Raw genomic sequence first — 26,103 nt, 5'->3', positions numbered from 1 at the left:
TGATCTGATTTGTTCCTCATAATATCTGTGGTTTGTAAATGTTGTAATGCTTGATATTTGATGGGGCAGTTGTAGCATTGTTGCCTCACAGCTGCAGGTTCTCAGGTTTGCTTCTTGGCTGGGGTGCCTTCTTTGTGGGGTCTTTATCTTCTCCCTGTGTTTGTGTGGGTTTGTTTTTGTGTCCTCCCATGTTACAAAGACATGTCTGCATTATTTCTTCCTGGGCCTCTGCTGATTTTCTTTTTTTTTTTTTTTTGTTCCAAATCAGACTGTCCTGATTAACAAATGTTAAATAAAATTGACAGGCATTTGAATTTCAGACTTCAGGAATCTGAATGTTTAAGTCCTTGCATATTTGATGGTGCAGTGGTAGTATTGTTGCCTCACAGCTATAGGTTTTCTGGTTTGATTCTTGGCTGGGGTGCCTTCTGTGTGGAGTCTGCATCTCCTCCCTGTGTTTGTGTGGATTTGCTCTGGTGCCCTGTCATTTTACAAAGACGTGTCTGCAGTATATTTCTCCCTGGGTCTCTGCTGAAAATTTTTATTCTGTCAGCAGTAAAATTGACAGGCATTTGAATTTCAGACTTCATGTTCTTCAAAAAATACATAGTAACACAACCGTAACACAACCTTTTATTCTAGCAATTTTCTAAGTTTATAAGATGAATATTTGAAATGTGTATTCCCTCATTATTGGCTTCGTCCAGGTTTTTTGTGCTAAGGTTGACAGCTATGGCAAGAACTGAATTCACTGAATGTTTGAGGGCTGTATTCCCTCATTACTGGGTTTGTCCAGGTGTTTTGTACTAAGAGGTTGACAGCTATGGTGAGAACTGAATTCACTAAATGATAGCCATTTAAGTTTCAGTCTTCCTCTTTTACAAAGCAGCTGATTTGGCGTAGTGGTATGTTGCTCTGTTTTGCACAGGGAGCTTGGCAGTAAAATGTATGGTTCTAGCAACTTTCCAAGATTATACAAGCAATGTTTGTGTCCCTGGTTTTTGGGCTTTTGACCCCCCCCCCCAATACATTTTGGCTTTTTCCAGTTTTCTTGTGCTGCGTAGTTGAGTATTGAGTAGATTTTACAAGGAGCTGAGAGCTGCAGGGGAACAGAAGTTTAGTGCTGCTTAAGTGAAGTTGGTTTACCTTGTTAATAGCACAACAAGTTGTGTACTTACCTTTGATGCAGAAGGCTGTGGGTTCTACTCCCACAAGGGGTGGATGCTGCTGTATTGAGAATGTTCTCCTTGGTGAAAATACTAACTATGAGTCCGTTATCAGTTTGCCATCCATCTCTTGCAATATTACTAGCTTATCATTTTTTTAATGTAATATAGCCAATTTATTCATGAGTGGCAACAGGCACTTTATTTTTCAATGAAACCATGAAATATAAAGGTGTTTGCTAGCAGCAACCTCTTCATTAGTTACAGATTTCTTTAATGTGAAATTATTTAGATGACTTTTACTTCTTCAGAAAGAGTGCATATTTACTGATAATGGACTGTAGAATTGTGCATATTTACTGATAATGGACTATAGAATTGTGCATATTTACTGATAACGGTGGACTGTAGAATTGTGCATATTTACTGATAATGGTGGACTGCGTAAGTCTGAGTAGACTTATGATAAATGTTCTGAACTGGGCAGTTTTGTCATTATGGGTGCATGCATTTTGTTTCATTGCTTACTGGAAAAATGTTCAAAACAAATTTAAAATGCCCTCTAACAACTGTAATATATTGTACAAGGAATATAATTTAGTACAATGAGGAAGGTATATCAAAGAGCACATGTATGTTTCATATGCAAGGGGCCTATGATTTGAAAACAGCCCAAAATTAATCTTTATCTGCCACTGGCAAAATGTATTTTCTTTGAATGTGGGTTTCAATGCTGTTTCAATGAATGTGAGTTTCAAGGGCAGAGAAGTTTTAATGCTAAGTTTTCATTGTGAGACTGCATTGCTTTGTTTAGTAGATGACTTAGTGTTTGTGCTGTAAAATACAAAATAAAACTTTCAAATGAAGTCCAACTCCTCATACAAGTAAAGCAGTATGCACATTAGTGTTTATGGTAAATGGAGTGAAATAGCCAAGTAATGCTTCATTGAAATGGCTGCAGAGGCTCCATTCAACCATGATTTTGTCAGGGGGGAAGGGCAGCAAAATCAGACAGGCCCAGCTGAACTATACCTCCCAACTGTCCAGATTTTCAAAGAATGAATAGATTTTTGCTTCTTATTTTTGGTTTGTTCTTCATAAAATTTGTAGTTTTCTGGCAAATCATTTAGAAATTAAGTCACTAAATAATGATACACTGAGTTTCAGACTTCATAACCTTCAGAAAAATGCATGCAAAAGTAAGAACTGTTATTCTATCAACTGTCTCAATTTCTACAAAAGCAATTTTAGTACTGTTTATATGTTGCCTCAGTACATTTGGCCTTGTTCAGATTTACTGCATTAACAGGTTGAGAGGTACATGCAAATAAATTGCTTTATAGAATTAGGCATAGCCAACCTCTCAACTGTCTCCGATTTTGGCTTAAAATGTTGCTTTTCCCCTAATAATCCCTCCATAAAATAGCAATTTTGGAAGAAAACATGGAGGGTTTACAATTAAGAAATAACTGTAATAATCAAAGTTATAGATTACTTGAAATGCATGTAGATTCTTTTATTTTGTCAGCTGCTCAAGTTAGCAGTACTAATATTAAAGTGTCCCTTCTTTGACAGGTTCCCAGCTGTATTGTGTGGCTATTTTATATTTTTGCATCACATTTGGTCCATTTTTCATAAAATTGGGTTTTTTGGCAAATTAGTGACAAATCACTAAAGACTGAAGTTAGAAAATAATGACAGACATTTGAGTTTCAGATTTTATACCCTTCAGAAAAGTCATACTAATGCAAGACCTATTCTATTATCTTTCTAAGTTTATTAGAGCAATATTTAAAATTGTCCTTATTTGTGGGCATTTGTCCCACTTCTGTGTATGGCTTTGTCCAGATTTCTTGCTCTGAGGTTGAGAGGTATGACACATGTCAGGGCCATCACAGTCAGCCAGAAACATTTCAAATTGTGACATACTTGTTGCACCCCACTCCACCATGTACTGACTCTGGATGTGTCCAAGCAAGGCAAGGAGTAGTTATGCAGTATAAATGTGCAGTGTGCCCCCCCCCCCCCCATCCAAGGTAGACACAAGTACTACAGTGGCTTTTCATCTGTCCTTGATTTTGCATAATGGTCTGGTTTCTGTCATATTTTTGTACTGTTGATTTATGCTTATTACTCAGATTTATGCTTATTACTCAAAGTGCCTGTTGCTCTGTGTTTAAGTAGCAATGCTTTAATGACCATAATATAAGCTTGTCTGAGATCGTAAGATGCAAATAAGCTTTAATAAGCATACTGTTAAAGAATTGCCAACATTGAAAGCCTTTCTGTTGTTGCCATGCAGAAAATACTTGACTAGATAATGTATAAGCCTTGGGTATTAAAGGACAGGATTCCATTATTTTAAAAAGCTCATTACACTTGTTGGAGACTTCCAGTCATCTCTACAGACTTTACCCGTAAACTAAACAGAATGCCAGTCATGTGTGGTCCATAACCTGTACAGTAATCCTTTAAGCAATGTATCTTGAGCGTGTTTCTTGTTTGCTTTTCATTTTTTACTTGCATGTTTTCCCCATGAAACAAGTAGATAGTTGTCAGGCAGCAGGTCTTTTTTGGATAAGAAACATTTTTACAAGTGGGGGCATCACAGAGATTTCTACTTTCAGCATGTTACTTGGAACTTTAATAAAGCTGAATATAAATTATAATTAGAACTGCAGTGCAAGGAGAAGTGGTTTGAGTTGAGTGCTTCTGGTTTTGCTTGTACTTGATTTTGACTGGCATTCCAGTAATGCATTTAAAAAGTAATTTATTTTTTCATGCCTCACAACCTTTTGCTTCCATCTAAATATTAAGTAAGCTGTCATGCAGCCAATGCATTGAAATATTTTTATTCTTCTACACTTATTTTTGTCTTGATTGGACTCTCATAATGATGGTTTGCCACCCAGGGCAGCGTATTTAATTAAAGTTAGTTTTTGTAGTTTTGAGCATAGCTCCTCCCCTTTCTGGTTGGCCACACCCCTTCCCCTTGACCCCACCCATTCAGCTGTCTCCTGCAGCCCCCCTTTGATTTGAAGTCACCAGCCGCCACTGGTCATCACATGCTGGTGTGTGAGGTGCATGTGCACCCGATCACTGGAGTTTCAGAGAAAACTACCCCAAATGGAGTTGAAAGAAGTATATACTTCAAGGAGGGTCCTTTCATAGATCAGCTGAAAGAGTTGCACGCTTGTAGCCAAGCATAAGCCAGGTATACCATAGTGTGCACATTTTTTTAAAATAACTACTAATTTCCAGCACTGAGCAGTGTCACAATTTAAATTAAGAAAAGTTCTGCCATATTTGACATGGTGTGTTTTATATATATTTTATATTTTTCCCTAATTGCCTAGTTGGTTGATTTTTTTTTTCTTTTTGCTCAAATATATTATTTTAGGATTTTTTCAGTATTGCAAAAGTTTGCTGTCCTGAAGTATTCATTATCTATGGTGTGATGATGTGGTAAGGGAGGCAAGGGCGTCAATCTTAAAGCTGGTGTACAATTCCAGAGATCCTTGCTGTGCTCCTGCAAAGTATGCTTGTATATGTTATTTCCAGAATTTAGTGATGCTGTTTTTTACAGAAACTATACGGGTTTGGAGAATGAACTATACTCGAGCTGTATTTCAATGTTTTGGAAATTGTAAGTGTGAAATCTGGCATATGTATTTACAGCTGAAACTAACTTTCACTTAGTTTTGACAATAATTATTTTGTACTGCATACACTGGATCTGTGAAGTATTAATGTGGTCATGTTCAGACTTTGCTTCAACTTTGTAAACAGGACATATTGTTATTTGATTCAGAGCAGCTGTGGAATCAGAAACAATAACATCTATGTTTTTTAAATTTATAACCTTCATTTTACACTTGATCAGTTTAGTTTTATAGATAATGTATGAATTTCTTTTACTATGAAATCTTAGAGACCAGTCTGATAAAAATGAATTTTGTTCTGCTTGAATTATTTAATTTTAGTCATTGATCTTGAAAATCTCCAGTTATGTAAACTACACATATTTAATTGACAGTAAAACAGATGGCAGGGGGGATAGCTGACTTAACCTCTCACCAAGAATGACAGTTTTGTGGCTGTCTTATTTACTATACTGCATGTTATTTACATTCATGAGGGACTGGGTATTTGGAAACAATTAGTGCATAACATTGCACAAAATAGCTGAATGTGTTGCGACATATTGAGGGGACAATTCGATCTTCCTTTACCTCTTCAGTTCAATCTTTCCTTTACTGCTATCTAAACTTGCTAACCTCAATCTGTCTGCCTCCACCCTAGCCTTTTTCTCTAGCTTACCTATCTCATAGACAACAATCTGTATGATGGCTCTCCTCCTGCTCACCCTACCTTCCAGTGTCTACTGGGGTGCCCCAAGTTTCCATCTTGGGTCCCCTCCTATTTAACATCTTTACGAATGAACTTAAATCTCCTGCAAACAATGCTCTTTTTCAATATACTGATGACTCAGCTCTTACCTGCACTTCCAGCAGTATCTCTGATCTTCACACTGTTACCCAAGACACTTTTCTATCTATTGAAAAGTGGCTGTCTGATAATTTACTCATCCTAAACCCCCCAAAAAAACTCCTGCTATTCCTTCCTTGTTCTCTCTCTCACCTTAAATCTACCTTTGTCATCGCATCCTCCAACAATATCACCATATAACCTGACTCCCACACTAAGCTTCTAGGTACCGTCATTGACGATGAATTGAAATTTAACTTGCATATCCTTCATGCTATAAATAAATTCACCAGAAATTGGGTTTGCTTTACCGCAACTGTAAATTCCTGACTCTCACTGACACAAGCTCTTCTACTCCCTTCCTTTTTCTATGCTGCCACAATCCTAACTAACATTCAGTCCACTATCCTGACTCCAACAAACATACCACAAAATATCAAGATTTGTCACAAACTCCCCTTATAAGTCTCACCATTGCCTTGCACTCAACTCTCTGCAATGGCTGGAACTTCCAAAACAACAACTATCACAATTTCAAATCACTCACTCCATACTACACAAACCATCTTCCTGCCCTGCTCTCTCCTCCTTACTATCAACCTATACTCCCAACTGCACACTTTGCACCTCAAACCAGCAGCTCCTAGACATTTACTAGCCTAAGAGAACTATCGGTAAACTACTATACAAATCCTCCACATCCCAAACTTCCAACACACATATGCTCCATTACCCACCCTATACACTTTAAAAAAGAACTCGGATGACTTACTTAACACCAAAACTTATACATGTCAGGACCCTACCTAATTCCATTACTAGCTTCTTGCAGGGCAGCAATCACTGGATCCATCATTAGAAGACATGCATGGCTTAAGGAACAACCCCTGCCAGACCATGTCAAATCAAAATTGTTGGATGCACCCTTGCACAAAGATAACTTAATTGATACTAAAGCAGAAGATGTGTTAAAAAAGATGGAAGAAAAAGCAAAATCTATGCAGACTGTTAAAGATTTCTTACAGGTACAGCCCCCTAGGTTCAGCAGGCATTTTCCTTCCAAGCACTGGTCCTTTCCTGCACCTAGTAAACAGGGCCAGCCTAGGTCCAGTGGAAACAGACCTCCTAGACAGCAGTCCCATGGGTTGCAGAGATCTAAGCAGTGGACTGCCTCCATTTCAAAACCAGGGAGTTCTAAGCCACCCCCTTATGGTAAAAGCTCACAATGACTCACCCCCTCCCTTCCCCACCTCTGCCCACCATCACATAACCCTAGGAGAAAAAACTCTCCTTTCACTCAAGCACCTGGGCCACCATTACTGAGGACCACTTGGTTCTGAACATTGTGTCTCAGGGGTACAAATTCTCTTCCACACCCTTCCAACCCAAAAAGGATTCCCAGATCTACCACCAAATCAGTGGGCAGAGGCTCAAAAGCAAATCCATACCCTGCTGTCCTTGGGAGCAGTAGAACACATTCCTGCAGAGCAGATAGGCCAAGGCTTCTACTCCAGACTTTTTCTGGTACCCAGAAAAGAGGGCACTTGGTGCCCCATCCTCAATCTATCCATTCTGAACACCTTCCTGGTGATCCCAAAATTCAAAATGCTCACTCTCCAGCAGCTGTTAACCATGCTGTCCAAAGATGCTTGGCTAGTGACCCTAGATCTAAAAGAGGCCTACCTCCACATTCCCATCAGGGAGTCCTGCAGAAAATATCTTCGCTTTGGGGCAGGATCTCAACACTTTCAGTTCTATGCACTTCCCTTTGGCTTATCTACTGCTCCCAGAGTTTTCACAAAATGCCTGGCTCTGGCCATTGCTTTTTGCAGACAAAGAAATATTCAAATTTAACCCTACTTAGATGACTGCCTTATTCAGGCAGACAGCCAGGAAAAGCTGCTCAAAGACCTGGCTTTTGTAAAGGACCTTCTAACCTCCTTAGGGTACACAATCAATGAAAAGAAATCCAAACAGGTACCCAGCAAAAGGATAATCTTCCTGGGAGCAAGTCTGGGCACAGCATCCCAGATGGCATGCCTAACACCAGTGAAACAAAGTTTCTTATTAGCTTACTTCTCTCAACTGGCCACCAAGCCCCAGGTTTCTTTAAGGGAAATCCTGCAAGCCCTGGGGTTCATAGCATTTTGCATACTCCTTATTCCATATGGCAGAGTGCATATGAGGAAACTTCAATGGTACCTAAAGAGCCCTTGGTGTCAACACTCAAGAACTGGAAACTCCTTTACCTATCATTGCTTGCCTGTGGAAGAAATCCCTTTGGTGGGCAACAGGCTACTTCCACAACAAGGGACTGCCCTTCTCCCCATAGCCCACCACCCAGACCCTCACCACAACTGTATCAGAATACACTTGGGGTACACACCTGGACAGCAGGTGCATACAGGGCCAATGGAACCCCCAGCAACTCCCCCTGTACATCAGTCTAAAAGAGGTGATGGCTGTGCAGTAGGCCTTGATAGCCTCCAAACCCCTTCTGTCACCATGGGTTCTCCTAATCAAAACAGATGACACCAAAGTGGTGTGGTACTTCAACAAGCAAGGAGGGACTTACTCCTACCCGCTGTGCAGGTTGGCCATGACCCTTTGGTTCACAGCCTCTTCCATGCATTTACACCTGTTAGCACAATACCAGCCAGGCTCTCTCAACTCCCTGGCAGACCAATTAAGCAGAAAACTGTTGGACCCCCATGAGTGGCAGCTCAACAGAAACACTTTTTTACTAATAACTCTGAAATGGGGAACACCGGAGGTCGATCTCTTTGCCTTCCACACCAACCATCAGCTCAGCAAATTCTGCACCAGGGAGCATCACTGCATAGCATGGAAAGTAGATGCCCTGTCCTTCCCCTGGGTAAACCTCTTGGTCTTTGCCTTTCCTCCCCTCCCTCTCATTTCCAAGGTACTGATCAAAATAAGGGAGGAAAAAACAAGGACCTTCCTCATAGCCCCAGACAGCACTGGTACCCCTTGCTGCACAGCTTGCCCCCACTGTCCCCGTGGAATCTTCCTCAGATTCCCAACCTCCTAACCCAGAGGGAAGGGGAATTTGTGCACCCCCAATTGCAGACATTCAATTTGGAAGCTTGGCTTATAACCAGACCCCTGACCAATCTGCCCTCCTCAGTAAACAGGTGCTGGATTTTATCCGAGAGGCCAGATGCCCTAGCACCAGAAAGTCTTATGCAGATAAATGGAAAAGGTTCTGCACCTGGATCCAGGCTAAGCAGGCCAATGTGGCACAGCCCTCCATCCCTCTCATCTTGGATTATTTAGCTGACATAATAAACAGCGGTCTCTCTTTCTCCTCTATAAAAATTCATGCCTCAGCTATTTCTGCTCATTTTCCCACTGAGCAGCCTTTTTTCACACCCTCTGATCAAGCAGCTCCTCAGAGGGGTTAACAACTTGAGGCCCCCCAGAAGGGCACCAACGCCAGCTTGGGACCTTAACTTTGAATTGGAAAAGCTCACCCTGCCTACATTTGAACCAGCTTCTTCTGCAGAGCTAAAATTTCTCTCCTGGAAGACTGCCTTCCTCCTGGCTATCACTTCAGCCAGAAGAGTCTGAGAGCTGCAAGCACTCATGGCAGCGGTACCTTTCATCGTCTTCCATGCAGATAGCATATCCATCGGATCTAATCCATCCTTCATGCCCAGTGTGGTATCCAGTGTGGCTCTCAAACAAAAACATCCATTTGCCCACCTTCTTTACTAACCCTCAGAACAAGAGGAAAAGGATTCTGCACTCTCTAGATGTGCACATACAGCTCAGATACCATCTGGACAGGACTAAACCCTTCAGAAAATCTGATCAACTGCTGGTTAGCTTTGTTTCAGGAGCAGAGGGCAAAGCCATCTCCAAACAAACCATTTCCAAATGGATAGCACACTGCATCCATTCCTGCTACAAACAGCATGGCAAGCCTCCCCCCAAAGAGGTCAGGACCCACTCCACCAGAGCAGCCTCCAGCTCTGCAGCATTCCTCAGAGGAATCCCCACCAGGGGCATCCTGGAGGTTGCCACCTGGACTTCTGTTCACACCTTTATAAAATATTACCACCTGCCACTCTTTTCTAAATCCAGGCCAGGTTTTGCCTCTGCAATCTTGCAGGGCATGCTAGCCAGCCCCTAGCTTCCTTGACTGCCTCCACCCATTTCCTCAGCTTTGGGAATCTACCCAAATGTGATGACTGCTACAGTGAAACACAAAGAACATAGTACAGTTGTGTACACTTACCATAAATGTAGATGTTCGAGTGTCTTCACTGTTGCAGTCCTGGTTTCCCTCCCTCCTTCCCCTTTTTCTTTTTGTTACCTTTCTTCCTTGTTGTTCTCCTTTCCTTACAAGGGACATATTGGTATTTTTTTCCACTGGTAGGGTCCTGCCACCAGAGCCTGGCCTCCTTCTTTGTGACTCCTGACTGGTTAGGGCAAGAAAAACTGATGTAATGACGTCAGCTGCCTTCCTTTATACCACTGACAACCTGACATCAGTCTACAAGCGACAGCAGTCGACTCAAAAATACTAAGTCTCTGGTATTCAGGCTAGCCGAGGGCTACTCCAGCAGGGATAACCCAAATGTGATGACTGCAACAGTGAAGACACTCGAGCATCTACATTTATGGTAAGTGTACACAACTGTACTTTCTATTAGCAGCTGATATACCTTCACCAGCATGATCAGAACATTGGGAACTGACAGAGATAAAGATGTTAGTAGACACGTATCACCCACATATGGAATAGATGGGTGTACATGGGCTGCGTATCCCAGAGGACATAAAGATTTCTGTAACGTAAACCATCCTTTCTACAGAGACATTTTAGTGTCCAATAAGGGGACACATTAACAGTTTTTTTCTGTCCACAATCTTATGTGTCCTACATCAGTTCCTTAACATGATGCTGTAGCATTCAGGGATACATGTGGTTTCTGTGAAGGCTGCCAGCCTAGCCAGATAGGATTTTATAAATAATTCTGTCATTTGTAAATATGAATGTTGAATTACAGGCTTGTTTTCTTAAATGAAACAATAAGCTGTAAAATGTTGAAGTTAAAACAATGTAGCAACATTGCCCTCTGCTGTAAAGAAAGCTAAGTCAAGAATTTCTTGTCTGTCCTTTGAAATTTAAATTATTTCATGTGTGCTCCTTTGAAGTTAGAATTTGGAGTTAATGAGTCTGGAGTGAAGCATCCTGCCAATTGTTTTAACTTAAGGAATAATTACTAAAGTTTACATGTGGAATGTCTTTTATTGATGTAGTTTCCTGCAGGTGCAAGATAGCAGTTATGTAGTATCTGTTAGCCTGGAAACACCAGGAAAGTGGAAAAAGAAATGTTATAATGCCAACAAGGACTGCAATAGCAATTTAAACAGAGAGAATCACAAGGCATTAAGCATTTTCTCTTGATCATCCAACTCACAGCACTGTCTTGCTCATATATAAGTTATCTTAGACTTTTGTTTTCTTTTAGAAATATCTAGCAACTAGAAAGATTAGACTGTGTTTTTCTCTGATGTCAGAACTGTACTACTGAATTATTTTAAGTATTTCTGTGTGATCTCTGAACTCTTGACTAGCACTGTGTAGTAGAAATTATTGTCTTCTGGTTTTAATTATTTATTATTAAATATTTTAAAACCTTTCAACTGCGGCTGTTTTGTGTAGAGATAATTTAAGCTCTAGAATACATTGCATATTTATAGAGTTTACTGTCCAAGTCACTCTAAATAAGCCTTGACTGTTTAGTCACAACTACCAATTGGATAATAATATTGCACAGTAATAACTGGACACCCTTTTAAGGGCCTTTGAGTAGCTGATAAGTATTACTGGGTAGTGGCAAGTGGAACTACCGTATAGCTGCAGAAACTGTGCTGGCCTTCCCCAGGAGTGTCTGTGTGGTTGTATAAATGCTTCCCAAAGTGCATGAGGGTGTGTGCGTCAGCTACTTGGGCAGGGACACTGGTTGGACAGAGAGGGTGCTAGAGGTTTTAGCTTGCCCACTAGGCTGAGATCTGGACCCTATAGCTGTGCCAATGGGGAGTCTTATTGGGGACCTGGAGAGCAAGGGAGTGACCAGCCCCGGACTGACTGTGATCTCTGTGTGCTCTTAAGGGAAATTGCACTTTACTGTGTGTATTTGTTATCCTTTCCTCATATATGAGATGCCCTCTCTGGTGTTAGTGGTGAGGATTGAAGCTCCTTGATTGCTAGGTCAGGGCACAGGCATCACAGTTTCTATGGACAGCAGAGGAGACAACCACTACCATGAGTACATTCTGCAACATAGCTTATTTCCCTGAAGTCCTGAGGGCCATTGATTATACCCACATTACCATCAAGGCCCCATCTCTTCCAAATGACATCCAGTATATCCATTGGAAGGGCATTCACTGCATCAATTGCCAGGTGGTATACAATGTGCAAGGTATTAACAATGTTTCTGCATGCCATCCAGACAGTAGTAGTTATTCCTACATAGCACATAAGCAACCTCTAGCAGCATTTTGTGTGGGATGACTTTTGACAGGATCATCTAGTTGGTAGGTGCACCCATTGCCAATTACAGAGGCCAGGTTATGCTGTGTCCATAGATGTAAGCAGCAGGCTACACATAGTGTCGTCCACTGTTGTGTGTTTTGCTGGTGATACAGCATATGGCTTGGAAATGTTGCTGATGATCCCCATGCAACCCCCCCTAACTGATCATAGTGCATTAGCAGACACAGTATCTTATGAAATGTATTTTTGGACTCCTGAATGCACACTGTTTGGGTACATCTGGTGGTGCATTGCAGCATGCATCTGAGACCTGCAGCCACATTTCACAGTATGCTTGTATGGAAGCAGCTACAACTTGGGAGCTTTGCAGTACTGCCTGATGGCACCAGAGGACTAGGAGTCCAGCAAAGATGTATTGGAAGAACCAGTGTAGCGGCACCCCATGCAAGGCAGAGATGTGTGCAGTACTGTGCAGCAATGTCAAAGAGGTGCCTTCTGGTATACTGTATCACCAATGATAGTAACAGCAAAAATGGGAACTTATGCATGCATTAAGATTCCAAGACTGTGCATTACAGTGCGCTGACTGACTATACTGTGTATCAAATGTTACCTTACCCACACTGGCCAGAGGGGTGAGTTGGGAGAAGTGACAGGTGACAACAGTACTGCCATAAAGTTTAAGTTCGTGGAAGGTGGATGTAATAGTCATGCAAGCAGGTAGGTGATTGGGGAGTTACGTATTCCAACCTCCCATCAGAGTGGAGTTTCCATGTTGTGACCTTTAGCCAGATGTACCATAGTGTTTTCACACAATTGGTGCTAAATAACTTCAGGAGAGCATGCATGAACCCTGGTGCCATTTCCCAAATTGGAAACCAGTAGATGAACAGCATCCCCAAATCCAAGCATGGCTATAGCACTTAGATGATCAACAGGGAATTGGGATGGTGTGGGACTGTGGGAATCAGAGCAGTTGATCTGATGGAGCATTCCTGTGATGGAGTCAGATAATTAACATCAATCCTGTGATTGGCTATAACTGGGTATGGTGGCTGCCACTGGCCCAGGGGTACAGTGATGTACTCTCCAAAACAGTGTGCCAATCTGTATAAGCTTGACCTGTGACTGTCTACCACAAATCCAAACTTTTGCATGGCCATGGTGGGTACTAGCCAGAATCCTCATAGATGTACCAATCAATGCCTTTTCAGCCATAGGTCTGTATATGTTATGTCACTGTGCATGCGCTACAGGTCATTCAGCAGTCCCTGCAGCAATTGCATTTCCTCATGCTGACCACACTGTGTGTTACAATGTCCACTACAGTGTGTGTAATTCTTCCCCTTCTTGTGTCACTGTACTAAAAACCAGTGGTGATGCAAATCTGCTGTGCCTTTCACCTCACTATGCCATGACCTATGCACAGAGACATTGTTTTCCCTGTAGCATGTCTTACAGTCTGTATACACACAACCCACAGTGTCACTCCCACTGTGACATTCATCTGTTATGACCTTGTGCCATGTTCTGTCAGGTTGAGCCTGCCCCTCAGCTGGACAGAAACTTATCATGCCCTTGTGTTATGCTGCCTCACCCAAGCTACTGTTTTCTGTCTGTCCTAGTTGCTTCCATGTACCATGGGTGTTAAGTGCAGTACTGAGGTACATTGCTATTTGTCTTATCTTTTTTCACTCTGCCTGTATCACAGTACAAAGTCTTTTCCACTGTATTCCTGTTCTTGTCTTGTTTGTTTTACATGATCACACTTGTAATTGCAGTAGAGCAGGCCTCGTAACATAGTGATTAAATATGATAATGCATTGTGCTATCACATCTAGGGTGAACTACTGTGCTATTTCTTGTCTTTTCCCAGGTTAATAGGGCATGTGCACACTATGCTTGTGCACAGACACTGTGAAGCCTATAGCACCAGCACTCTGTGATGTTTTCGGTAACGCAACGTTGCTGCCCGATGATACACATCACGTGATTCTGGAGACCTGTTTATTGCACATTTCCTCTTCATTCTCTGGGCATGTCAATGCTCCTGCCTGGTGCAGCCAGGAAACTAAAATCTATTGTATGTACCTGCTGGGCTATTATGATGGCCCCTTATAAAAGACTGATGTCTGCCACCAGTTGCTAGCATCACCCACTCTGGCAAGCAGGGCAGGAAATACTTTAGTCACCTGTTGAAGACACCATCCTGACCTGCCCCACCAGTGAGAGGTAGAGGATAGGCAGTATGAAACAGCATTTTACAGTAAGAACTGTATTTGAGTTTTGTCATTTTTTTTCTGTTTTATGTTGGTTTCCTTACCTTCTGCTGGCAAGAGCATATTGTATGGATTAATCTTTGTACTCTTTTACATTGGCTGAGACAGTAGCCTTCAAAAGGGGATACCTCTCTAAGGAGGTCTTACAGGCTGTCTAGGTGGTAGGGATTCTATACTATGCCCATGTCTTTCAAGTTGTACTGAAATTATATTGGTCATAGACAGCTGTATTAATATGCTGTGTTTTTGGCCCCATATTCTGTAAATTTATTTATTTATTCTTTGATAACCATGGCAGAGCACTCATCCAGGTGGACTGGTTACTGGCTTAACCTGGGAGACCATCATCTGTACACGCTATAAAAGCAACAGAAAAAAAATATTTGTACAGCAAAAAAAGTAAAACATCATCGGACATAAACTGTAGGATGTGGAGTGGTGATGGCCTCATGGATCTTCTCCAGCTTATGCACCTAGTGTTCCGTCGCTAGTTATCAGTCCTGCCTCTGTACAGAGGAATGAAGGACAGCCTGTTGAAAATGACTTGAAGGACGTGGGAGACCTCTGTGGCCTCCTCTCAAGAGGGAGAAGCATAAACTGCTCTTCTGATAGTGGTCTGGAAGCATTCTATATAGTCAGCCAGCGTCAGATGTGAATTGTTGCATGGAAGCTACTCCAGCTGCTGGACACTCACACTGGAATCATTGAGTACCTTCTGCCGCAGCTGGTAGAGTCAGCTCTGGCTGTCAGACTGCTAGGAGCACAGCCTGCCTAAGACATTTGCCACAGAGGTGGCTGATATCTGGATTGGGTCTGTACTCGTGTACACTGCCCTATCTCCTATCAGAGTTTCTCTTGCTAATGTATCACTCACCATGCCCTATTTGTAGTCCAGTCCTCCCCATCACTAGCTGTCCTACCTCTGTATGCTTGCATTCTTCCACTTTGTACCACATTTTGTGTCCATACCACCCCTGTCTGTCACTGTTTGCATTTTATATTTGTCTGTCCTGTCTCCTCCTATCCTTCCCACACAAATTCCATGCCACCATCCCCATCTACCCTTTCCCAAAAATTAATGGTCATGCCCCCAAAATGTCCAGTCACACCTGTTTTTCTTTCTGTGTGTGTGTGTGTGTGTGTGTGTGTGTGTGTGTGTGTGTGTGTGTGTGTGTGTGTGTGTGTGTGTTCCTCTGCTTGCTAGTGCCCCTTTTTTGCCTTCCCTTCCGACCATTTGTATGATAAACTGAGTTGACACTTTTCTGTGCTGGCCCACTGTGGCCTACTTGCAGTCCCTGTGTTGCAGCTATGAGGACCTTTGTTGTATGCGTGAACACACACACAGCCTGAGGCATGCAGCATTACTGGTTTTACCACATTGGTCACATAACTGCTTTTAGGGTAGCCATTTCACTATAGATCAGTAGCATAGCTATTGTAATTTACTGTGTAGCCACTTTCCCAGAACACTGGTGCTATACTGTCACTATTACATAGCTCAGCAGCAATGGTCACTATGATGTCATGACATCTTTGACATTTGGCATTGTGCCACAGCATTGTGAATCTTTTTGAAACCCCCCATTATCATATTTACCATATGTGGGTTTTGAACTAGTAGTGTTAATATTTTGAGCGTCAAGGATATGCATCTAATGTACAGTCACCAACACATTTAGAGGAATAAACTTTGTAATATGCAGTATAATTGGCAAAAATTGTAAAATGTCTTCTGTCATCTTTGTTTAGTAATTTCAGCTACTGGAAAAGATTGACATTAAAAAAATGTCACCTTGGTAGGTTCAGGTTTTAACACCTTATGCTTGGATCAGAGCTTGATTCAGCAACCCTTTAGTAATGAGTGTTGAGTTCATCTGTGCCATGAGCCTAGCTGTCCTACTTTTTACCCTGCTGTATACTGTACTCATCTTTAACCCCCCCCACACACACACACACATACACACACACCCACCACAATTCCAAAGAAGATGGTTTCAGGTATATGTAAGATGCTGGTAACAGGTACAGTCTTTAAATCTCTTTCATAGTGTAAGGAGTATCTTTTTGTATCAGACTCAGATAGGCAAGCTTTGTAACACTTTGGGTATGTCTGTCTGAAAAAGAGGAGTGCAGTAGTCGCAGGCATGGATCGAACTGGTAGGATACCAGGTGGTGGTATTCACTTGGTCAACTTTATGACATTCGTATAATAGGGCTGGTTAAGCAGAGGGGTGTGCAGGGCATAACCCCTCTCATAGATAATGCAGTTTATTGTGCATTTCTATTACTAAACCAAACATCATTCTGTCAAAAATCAGAATGTCAGTTGGTAAATCTCACAATTCAGAATTGTATGTGTATCAGAATGTCACAGTGCTTTGTAATTACAAAACATTTTGCTGTTTTGAGTGTGTTTATGTGCATGTGGATAGTACTAGGGTTGATTAGAGTTAGGGTTGGGATTAGGCTTAGTGTAAGGTGAAACCCCCCTGCACTGCCTTTTTCATGTGTACTAACCCTAACCCTAGACAGGTTAGCTTCATTTTTTTATTTTATTTCATTATTATTTTTTTTGCTATCTGAATTTTTGCATTGAGGTTTTAGTAATGTTTGGTATGTAGTTTCCATCATTATTCATTTGGGGTTAGTTATGTTGTACTGTTTGCTTTTGTGTGGTACTGCTTCTAGTCTCATTTATTCAGTTTGTTTTTCTCACATTGTGTTCCTTTTTTTTTTTCCATCAAATTTCATTTAAACTCAGGCACCAGTAGGTCCACATACCCAGCCAGTGGAAGCCATCTGTTTTAATTGGGAAGAGTCAGTAGTGACAATATAGTTGACTCTTCTCTATCTCGTATGAGTTTGAAAAAATGTTCATGCACTGTATGCAAAGTGGGACATAACATGTTTATTATATTTAATTAATTTTGTTTGTAGCTGCTAACCTTCTCTTGCATTAACTTGTATCATCTTTGACAAAGTTTAGGTGATTGTTCCTCTCTTGTGATTAAGTTTTAAGTAACCCATTGGATGCCTTCTTAAGGTCTTACTTTTTAACTATATGTATATAATTAAATAATCTGCATGTTTATATATATATATATATATATATATATATATATATATATATATATATACTTAAGGATTTGTTGTATTGTCTTTGATAACTTTTTGAGTTTTGTTTTCTAATCTTTTTTTTTCATATGAAAAGACAAAAACTGAAAATCATCTTCTGTCTTTTTTAACAGATGGCAGTAAACCTGCTTCTAGAACAATATATCAGAAAAAAGGTATGCAAGCTAAAAGTTATTTTCGGAACATTGCTCCAAAAATTGGTGCAGAATTTCAGCCATCACCAGGATTCCCTTATACTTCTTCATTGCCTGATATTCAGACTAGCCACCTTTTAATAAACGGTCCTAAATCAGTTGTAATGCCTGCACATAACTATGCTTTAATGCAAGTGCCTGGGCAGGAGACAACATACTCACTTGTAGCTGTGCCACAAGCTTCAACCTCATCACCAGGTCACTCTACTCAGTCAGTACAGATGTCAAGTATTTCTGTTCCAGAAAATTATAAATTACCAATTCCGAGGTATCAATCAGTAAGGAGCAAAACAAATGCTGATAAAAGACTTGTACAGACTGCTATTTCAGCTATGCCTTTGAAAGCTGTTGAACAAATGCAAACTAAGGCATCAGTACAGAATGAGTGCTTACCGCCCCCTGCTGTTCATCCAAGGGCTTCTTCTGCTGTAGATTCATCTGAGCAAGTATTATTAATAGATTCAAGTGCTGAAGAATTCACAGTTGCAACACTTGTTACTGATAGCACCTCAGTTGAATCAGAACCTTTGTTAGCAAACAAATGTGAAAATGATAAACAGGTTACTTCCACCTGTCTATTGGGTTCATCAAAAAAGGACAAATTGCCTTCTCTGGTTAGACAAGATGTTTCAGTGAAACAAAGTGCAGATACATTAGTAAGCAGTAATGAGTCTGCAATGTGCCCTGCTGTGAAAATTAAGAAACCAGAAGAAGCATCTGTTGTACCTGCAAATCCTATTACAGTGCTGTCACCAGCAATATTTGGAAATACTGCTCAGCTGTTTCCAAGTGTACCTAAAGGAAAGATACCTATATTACCGTATTCAAGGGTGAAAAAGAGCAGTAATTTAAAACCTAAACAAAAAGCTAGTGTGACTAATAAATCTTCTAAATCAGGAAAAGTGGTTGGCAAAATAACATCTGCCTGTACTACATTAACTTCTATTTTAGGCACAGTTGTTGACATGTCTTCCACTCTGGCCTTACAGCATACTTCCAAACAGGCAACTTGCAGATCTTTAGTAGCTTCATCAGAAAAGTTTGCTACAGGAGTTTTAAAGAGGCAACATTCTGCCACAAGCAAGAGGAGGGGTAGAAAAAGAAGTGGTGCAGATCAGATTAAGTCATCTCAGGTCAAGAAAATGAAATACGGTAACAACGTGATGAGGAAGTGTAAAGAAAAGACTCAGCTGGAATCAAAGGAAGCCAAGGCTAAAAATACTGATGTTTTTAAAAAGTATCGCAGTATTAGACCTAAACCCCTAGTGGTTATGCAGACTCCCCTGGCATCTTTTACAAACCTGATACCCTCTGACACTGGTGAATGTATGGATCAGGAATATACCCTTAATGCTAAAACCCTCACTTGTCAACAGTGCGGCAGCACTTCCCTGAAGCACCCTAGTCCCTACAGAATTATATCCAGACAGTGGTTTAAATGCCACATTTGTAATCGTGGATTTCAGCTTAAGCATCATCTTAGGGACCATATGAATACGCACACAAACAGCAGGCCTTACACTTGTCGAATCTGTCGCAAGACGTATGTTCATTCTGGTAGCCTTAGCACTCACATGAAGCTCCATCATGGTGAAAATCACCTTAAAAAGAAAATACACTGTGGATTTTGCTCTAAATGTTTTGGCCATGTGGGAGTATATTTTGGTCATCTGAAAGAAGTGCACAAAGTCATCATTAATGTTGTGCCTTGTCCAACACAACAAAAGCAAGACAGTGCATTGAAGGAAAATGAATATTGCTGTTCAACAACAGATAGTGAAGTGGGATGCATGGAAAAGTGAGTACACAAAATGTTACTTTCTTGTATGTAAAGCTATTTTTCATTTTAAATTTTGTTTTAGGGCCCGCTACCTCATGGTGTCAACTGATTCAGCCTGTTTTCACTGATGCATATGAAGTTTTATGGGGGCTGGATGGGTTCCCAGTAATTTTAACAAAGAAGATCATCAGAAAATACTGGTACTATGGCATTTTAGTACCAGTTCCACATGCTTTTATTCTTCCTTTGTAAGATGTAAAACATACAGACTGGATGTGTGAGTGCAAGTTGCTAGAGAATTTAGTGAATTGCATGATAGTATGGGGACAATTTGTGTTCTATGGCTGCTGCTTTTAGATGCAGACCTACTTTTGACATTTATTCCTAGCTTCCTAAGGGGTGTAATGAATGTATTCAGATTTGCAGGTCCTGGGTACTGTTTGATTTTTTTTTTCTTTTGTGGTTATCTGATAGGTCTATTTAATTTGCAGTCTTTTCCATTGTAATATTTGTCTTTTCAGGTACCACATTATTACAGTGAAACATTGAATTAAAACTGATTTACTTACAGATTCAAAGATTCATAGTAAGTCTAGCCAAGTATTCCTGGAAGAATAATGATATCCTATATCCAAGTAAGAAACTGAGGGCCAGTTGTTCATAAGCTACCTGTGTACATAAGGAACATGGCTGTCAGGCCTAGTGTAAGCTTCCTATTCCCCATCCACTGGTCTAGATTGCGCAGAAATTGGGTAATAGATGAACTCAATTTCATATGGATGGGAAGCCTGTTCCATAGGAGGGGCAGTCTCTAGCATATACATCAGTCTGTCTAGCTTGTTCTGTTTATGTCTCACTATGTATAAGTCCTATGAGACAAACCAAACAGCCACACAAAAAGCTTTGGTAGTACGGAAATGGAATGGCAGTGAAGAACAATCCAAAACAGTATATTAATACTTAAAGAACACTTTATTAACCAAAAAAATAAAAAATAAATCAAGCACTTTCGTCTCCAATGTTGGAGACTTTATCAAGATGGAGCATGCCCATTGAGACAGTACTTTTAAAGCATAGTAATTAAATGGTAATCAAATGGTGCACCAATCAACATTCAGCACTTATGAATAATTCATAAATAAATAAAATGCTGTGTTTAAAGTTATACATCCCTAGATTTAAATAAAAAGTAACAGCATCTAAACACCTATAATATGCAAGACACATAAAGAATGTTGTCAGACTTAAAAAAGAAACATTGCTGTGGCGACCCCTAACCGGGAAAAGCCGAAAGACACAACAATCAAGCTTAAAAAGCTTTAAAAGGACAGGGTCAAGAATGCACAAGTGAATATACTATATAAATAATAAAACCATAAATACAGAATGCACATAAAAATATAACTATATATATATATATATATATATATATATATATATATATGTATAAAACTATGAATTATAATTAATAATCATAAATACTATAAAAATAATACCATAGGAACTAAATTCATTCTAAAAGCACTAATGATGAACACTGTTTAATAAATATATTATAATATATATAATTAATTTAATAAATAAACTTACATATACTATAAAAACTGTGCATATATATCCTTAAGTGATTGTACAAGTGAATAAATATATATATATATATATATATATATATATATATATATATATATATATATATATATATATATACTCTCAACATAAAACTATACATCATATTCACAATTTTCCTTAATATTCAAACATTTATAAAATTAATTATAAATATTAATTAATACTTATTTTTATAGTATTTATGATTAATTATAATTCATAGTTTTGAATATATATATATATATATATATATATATATATATATATATATATTTTTTTTTTTTTATATGCATTCTGTATTTATGGTTTTATTCTTTATATATTATATTCATTTGTGTATTCTTGACCCTGTCCTTTTCAAGCATTGTAAGCTTGATAATGTTTCTTTTTTAAGTCTGACAACATTCTTTGTGTGTCTTGCATATTGTAGGTGATTAGATGCTGTTACTGTTTTATTTAAATCTAGGGATGTAGAACTTTAAACACAGCATTGTATTTATTTCTGAATTATACACGAGTGCTGAATGTTGATTGGTGTACCATTTGATTACCATTTAATTACTATGCTTGAAAAGTACTGTTTCAATGGACATGCTCCGTCTTTATAAAGTCTCCAACATTGCAGACGAAGGCGCTTGATTTTATTTTTTATTTTTTTGGTTAATAAAGTGTTCTTTAAGTATTAATATACTGTTTTGGATCATTCTTCACTGCCATTCCATTTCCGTACTACCGAAGCTTTTTGTGTGGCTGTTTATGTCACAGACAAAACAATTCAGGTGCCTAGACCTTGTGTATCTGGTATTGTTTGACTTTGAATATGCAGGAGATTCATAAGAGTGGGGTTTGCAGTTGCCTTGTAAGCCTGGCATAGATCACCCCTCAGCAATCTATAGGAGACTGAATAGAGGGAAAGAGCTTTAAGGCACTCTGCATAAGCACATTTTTTATGCCTTGCATTCTTTTTGTAAGGAACCTCTAGGGTCACTCTAGTTGCTGCATATGCCTGGTCAAGTATATACCAAAGGCAGCATTGCTGTTGCTTATAAGTTGAACGACACAAAAAGATTCCCTTACCACTGTAGTCACGTGGTGGTTGAAAGTAAGGCTGCTGTCTACATGCAGACCCAGATCCCTGACAACTGTGTGGACTCTTAGGGGTATATTATCAACATGGTAATTATCTGGGATAGTTGACTTCCCAATTATGCAGTCATTTAATTCGGTTGTTTATCACACAATGTTAACTTCACGTCTTCTTTGTCTTTTATGTGAGTGTCCCAGATAGAGACTACATTAGGAAACCAATTCTTACAGAAAATTGGGCAGTGAACATTGTGTCTTCTTGAAATGTGCTCCTAAATAGTGGACTTCAAAATACTGAGGGCTTCATGTTCAGAAGAAATGCTAAAACAAATTAATTTGCAAGCACACAGTTTCCACAAAGATTTCCTGTTCTTACCCATACCAGAAGTCCCGTCAAAGAGCAGAGAGATGACCTATTTGAAAACCCAAACCCTAATGTGTTCCTTCTTCTTCTTAATAAATTGAATATAAAAAGCATTAAACTAATACATAACTAGAGTGTACTATAGTCAAGGACTGCTTTAAAATATAAAAGCAAAATGAAATACATAAGAATCATATCTCCAGCACACATTAACATATTATGACCACAACAGATGTATGCAATAAAGTATGAATATTTAAATAAGCATATTGGTGACTATATCCTCTAAAATGTGGAATTGAGTTCTCTAATGCAACAATCTGTCAAGTAGAAATGACTACATGTCATTCCACTTGGTCGTAGTATAACATTGCATATCAAGCATATGTTTCTGTTGGGATAATTAAACAGCTTCTGTTTTAGTTTAGAACTTCAGTGTACTGTTCTCACTCCACTCATTGGTTGAATTTATGTTGTGCTGCATATGACTAGCATTTCCACGTAATTATACCATCCATTTGTCAACATGGTCTACACATTTCTGTATATGACTTTACATGAAATTGCTGGGTGCCTAGATTGTCATAATTAGCACCAAGTTACATCTGATGTTCATCATATTGATTACTGCTGCTTCTAAGGGATACTGTAACCTCTTCATCGATTTTTGGCAAGAAATAAAATAAACTATCTCAGCAAAATGCTGGTAAACAAATGTTTAAGAAGAAATGACAAGGGGTTTTGAAAAAAAAAACAGTACAAGAACCCCCCCCCCCCAAACCAAACACAGTCCAAACAGTCAGAATGGCTATTTACGGGACCTTGCCCCCACAACCCTGGCAGTCCCTTTCCCTTCCAGAAAGTCTGAATCTCGGTCTCTCTCTTTGGCAACAGATAGTTTCAGACAAATTGGTTCTGAGGATCATTCATCAAGGTTATAGATGGCAGTGGGAGGAAATGCCTGTTTTCCAGGGGTTAATCACTTATCAATCATCAGACTCCTCTACTCCCTGGTTCTTCAACATATGTTGTCTCGGGGAGTGATTGAGTCAGTTCTTTCTTCCCATTTTGAAAAATGGTTTTATTCAAGGTTGTTTTTGGTGCCAAAGAAAGAAAGAAAATGCTTGGAGACCAGTTCTGGCACTTTCTTTCTTAAACCTGTTTGTAATAATGTTCAAGTTTAAAATGCTGTCACTTCACAACCTGTTACCCATTCTTCCCCATTTAAGTGAAGTAAGTATTTATGTAAAAGATGCTTACCTTCCCCGTTTTTGCAGATCTCAGGTGATTCTTAAGGTTTTGTGTGTCTGTATCACGTTATCAGTTCTCCACCTTACCCTTTTAACTATCCACTGCACCAAGAGTATTCACATGGTGTCTAGCTCCAGTTATAGCTCATTACAGGCTAAAGGCTAGCCACATTTTTCCATTTTTTAGATGACTTCCTTATTGTTGCAAAGTCTTTTTCAAAGTATCAAGAATTTCTCAGTTGAGCGACAGATCTCTTAGACAAGCTGGGATTCTGAAAGAACATTCAGAAGCCTTTGTTGCTTCCATCACACACCTTAATTCAAAGAGCTTATCTTAGATTTATTTCTTGGGCTTTCCATGCCCGCTATGGTCAATGTGAGGGAATACCTTGGGATTTGGGGTCTGTTGGCATGTATGATTCTTATGACACCCCTGCCAAGACTCCACATGAAAAAGATACAATGGCATCTGAAGTCTCAATGGTCCCAGCATTGATGCCCCTTAGCTTTTCAAATCCCAGTTCTCGGGTTTGTCAGAAAATAAGTTATTTGGTGGAGACAGCAAATATCCTGAAATCCAGGTCTCTCTTTCTCCCATCCTGCACCAAAAGTCACCACAGACTTGCTTGGGGAACAGTTTCAGAAGAGATAAAACTTCACGGTGTTTGGAACACCAAGAACAGATGCAAGCACATAAATACAAAAGAAATGCCTTGCTCAGATCAAGGCACTCAACTCTGAGTCATCTTGGGTCCCTTGGACCTCTTCATGTTGTTGCAGACAATACCAAATCCTTGTGGTACACCATCAAGCAATGGGGAACCAGGTCTTTACCCCCGTTGCAGACTAGCAGTTTTAGCCTGGGATATAGTTTTGCAACACAGTCTCACTCTGTAGGTATCATGTATCCTGACCGAGCAAAATTGTGTGCAGACAAGCTGAACAGGACAAAGTCAGAGCTTCATGAATGGAAAATGTATTAGGCTATCTATCAAGATTTAATCCATCTGTGGGAAATTCCTCAAGTAGACCATTTTTCTGCCACTCTGAACAATTTGCTGGCAGAATTCTGCACCTGGACTCCATATAAGAAGGCCTGGTACACTGATGTCTTTTCCTTTCCTTGTATAGTAATATTCCTGTATGTTTTTCCACCCTTTCCACTGATATACCAGGTAATTTTGAAGACTCAGGAGGAATCCCCCAAGATTACTCCCTTCTGTCCCAGACAACAGTGGATCTGAAGTTGTTTTCATATGGTCTTCAACATGTGGGAATATGGATCTGGTACAGATCCGACTTGGACACATTTTTTCAGCATTGGGTCCAAGCACCAAGCTCCTCCCCTACCCATAATACCCCTGTCTCCCTCCTCCCCTCAGATCTCATTTGCCAATCATGATAATCAGCAGTGTGGTTTATAGCTCCAAGCTTCTTTTTCACTAAGTAAATCTTTCCTGTTTTACTCTGTAATCCTCTACCTGTCACTATCTTTCCTCACCTACCCTACCCTATCCCTGTGCACTAGCTCGCCGGGTTCCAGAAAAAAAAAGTTCCTCTCTATCCTTGGCTGTGTGAGTGTGTGTGGGTGTTTTCCTCTAGCCATGGCAGAGCCATCCAAACCAGGCTTCAGTAAATGTGCTGAATGTGGCCACAAGCTACCCCCCCCCCTCTGATGGCCAGGCTAGGGGTTCAGCATTTAGAGACCTCCTGTTCGATCTGCATGGGTTTCAACCCCCACTTGCTGATTAACAGGAGGAACAAACTGATTTTGAAGGGCCTCCTTCCTTCGGAAGCAGCAGTCCCCTCTACCTCTTCTGCCCCAGCTTCTGGGACTCAACCTCCCTCTAAGAAGTCTGGGGACGGGGAGAAGGCTCATTCCAAGAACTAGGACAGCCCTAAAGAGCAGTCCCTTGACCTCACTTCCCATGAGGGACCTCCGACCAAGTACCGGCCGGATCCATCCAGAGACTTGCCTCTGCTCCGGCCTCCGCATTTTTCACCGGAGCTGTAGATTTCCAGAGGCCGTTCTCCCCTTTCTACCTCCCCTTAATGACACTCCAGGCCTGGGTCAGTGGCTTACTCCACCCAGTCCACCAATAGTCTTTCTGAAGCCAAGGTGGACAGGATGATGCGGAGGTTCATTCAGGCCCAGATCCATTTGGGAGTCTTGCTTGCCCCCTCCCCCTCTGGGGCTGGGAGCACGCAGTCTGCTTTCCTT

General features: G+C 40.3%; 1 protein-coding gene across 1 annotated transcript in view; it reads left to right on the top strand.

The window, feature by feature from the left end:
• ZNF438 (zinc finger protein 438) overlaps positions 1 to 26,103 on the top strand; it is a 1,581,053-nt gene that overhangs the window by 1,517,144 nt on the left and 37,806 nt on the right. Inside the window, exon 5 of the mRNA XM_044066690.1 lies at positions 17,714 to 19,592. Coding sequence (XP_043922625.1) covers positions 17,714 to 19,592 — 1,879 coding nt within the window. The remainder of the gene's footprint in view (positions 1 to 17,713; positions 19,593 to 26,103) is intronic.

This window comes from Protopterus annectens, chromosome 3.part1 (genome assembly GCF_019279795.1).
Source record: "Protopterus annectens isolate FY-2018-M chromosome 3.part1, PAN1.0, whole genome shotgun sequence".
Taxonomy (NCBI): Eukaryota; Metazoa; Chordata; order Ceratodontiformes; family Protopteridae; genus Protopterus; species Protopterus annectens.
This window is presented reverse-complemented; position numbering and strand designations above follow the sequence as displayed.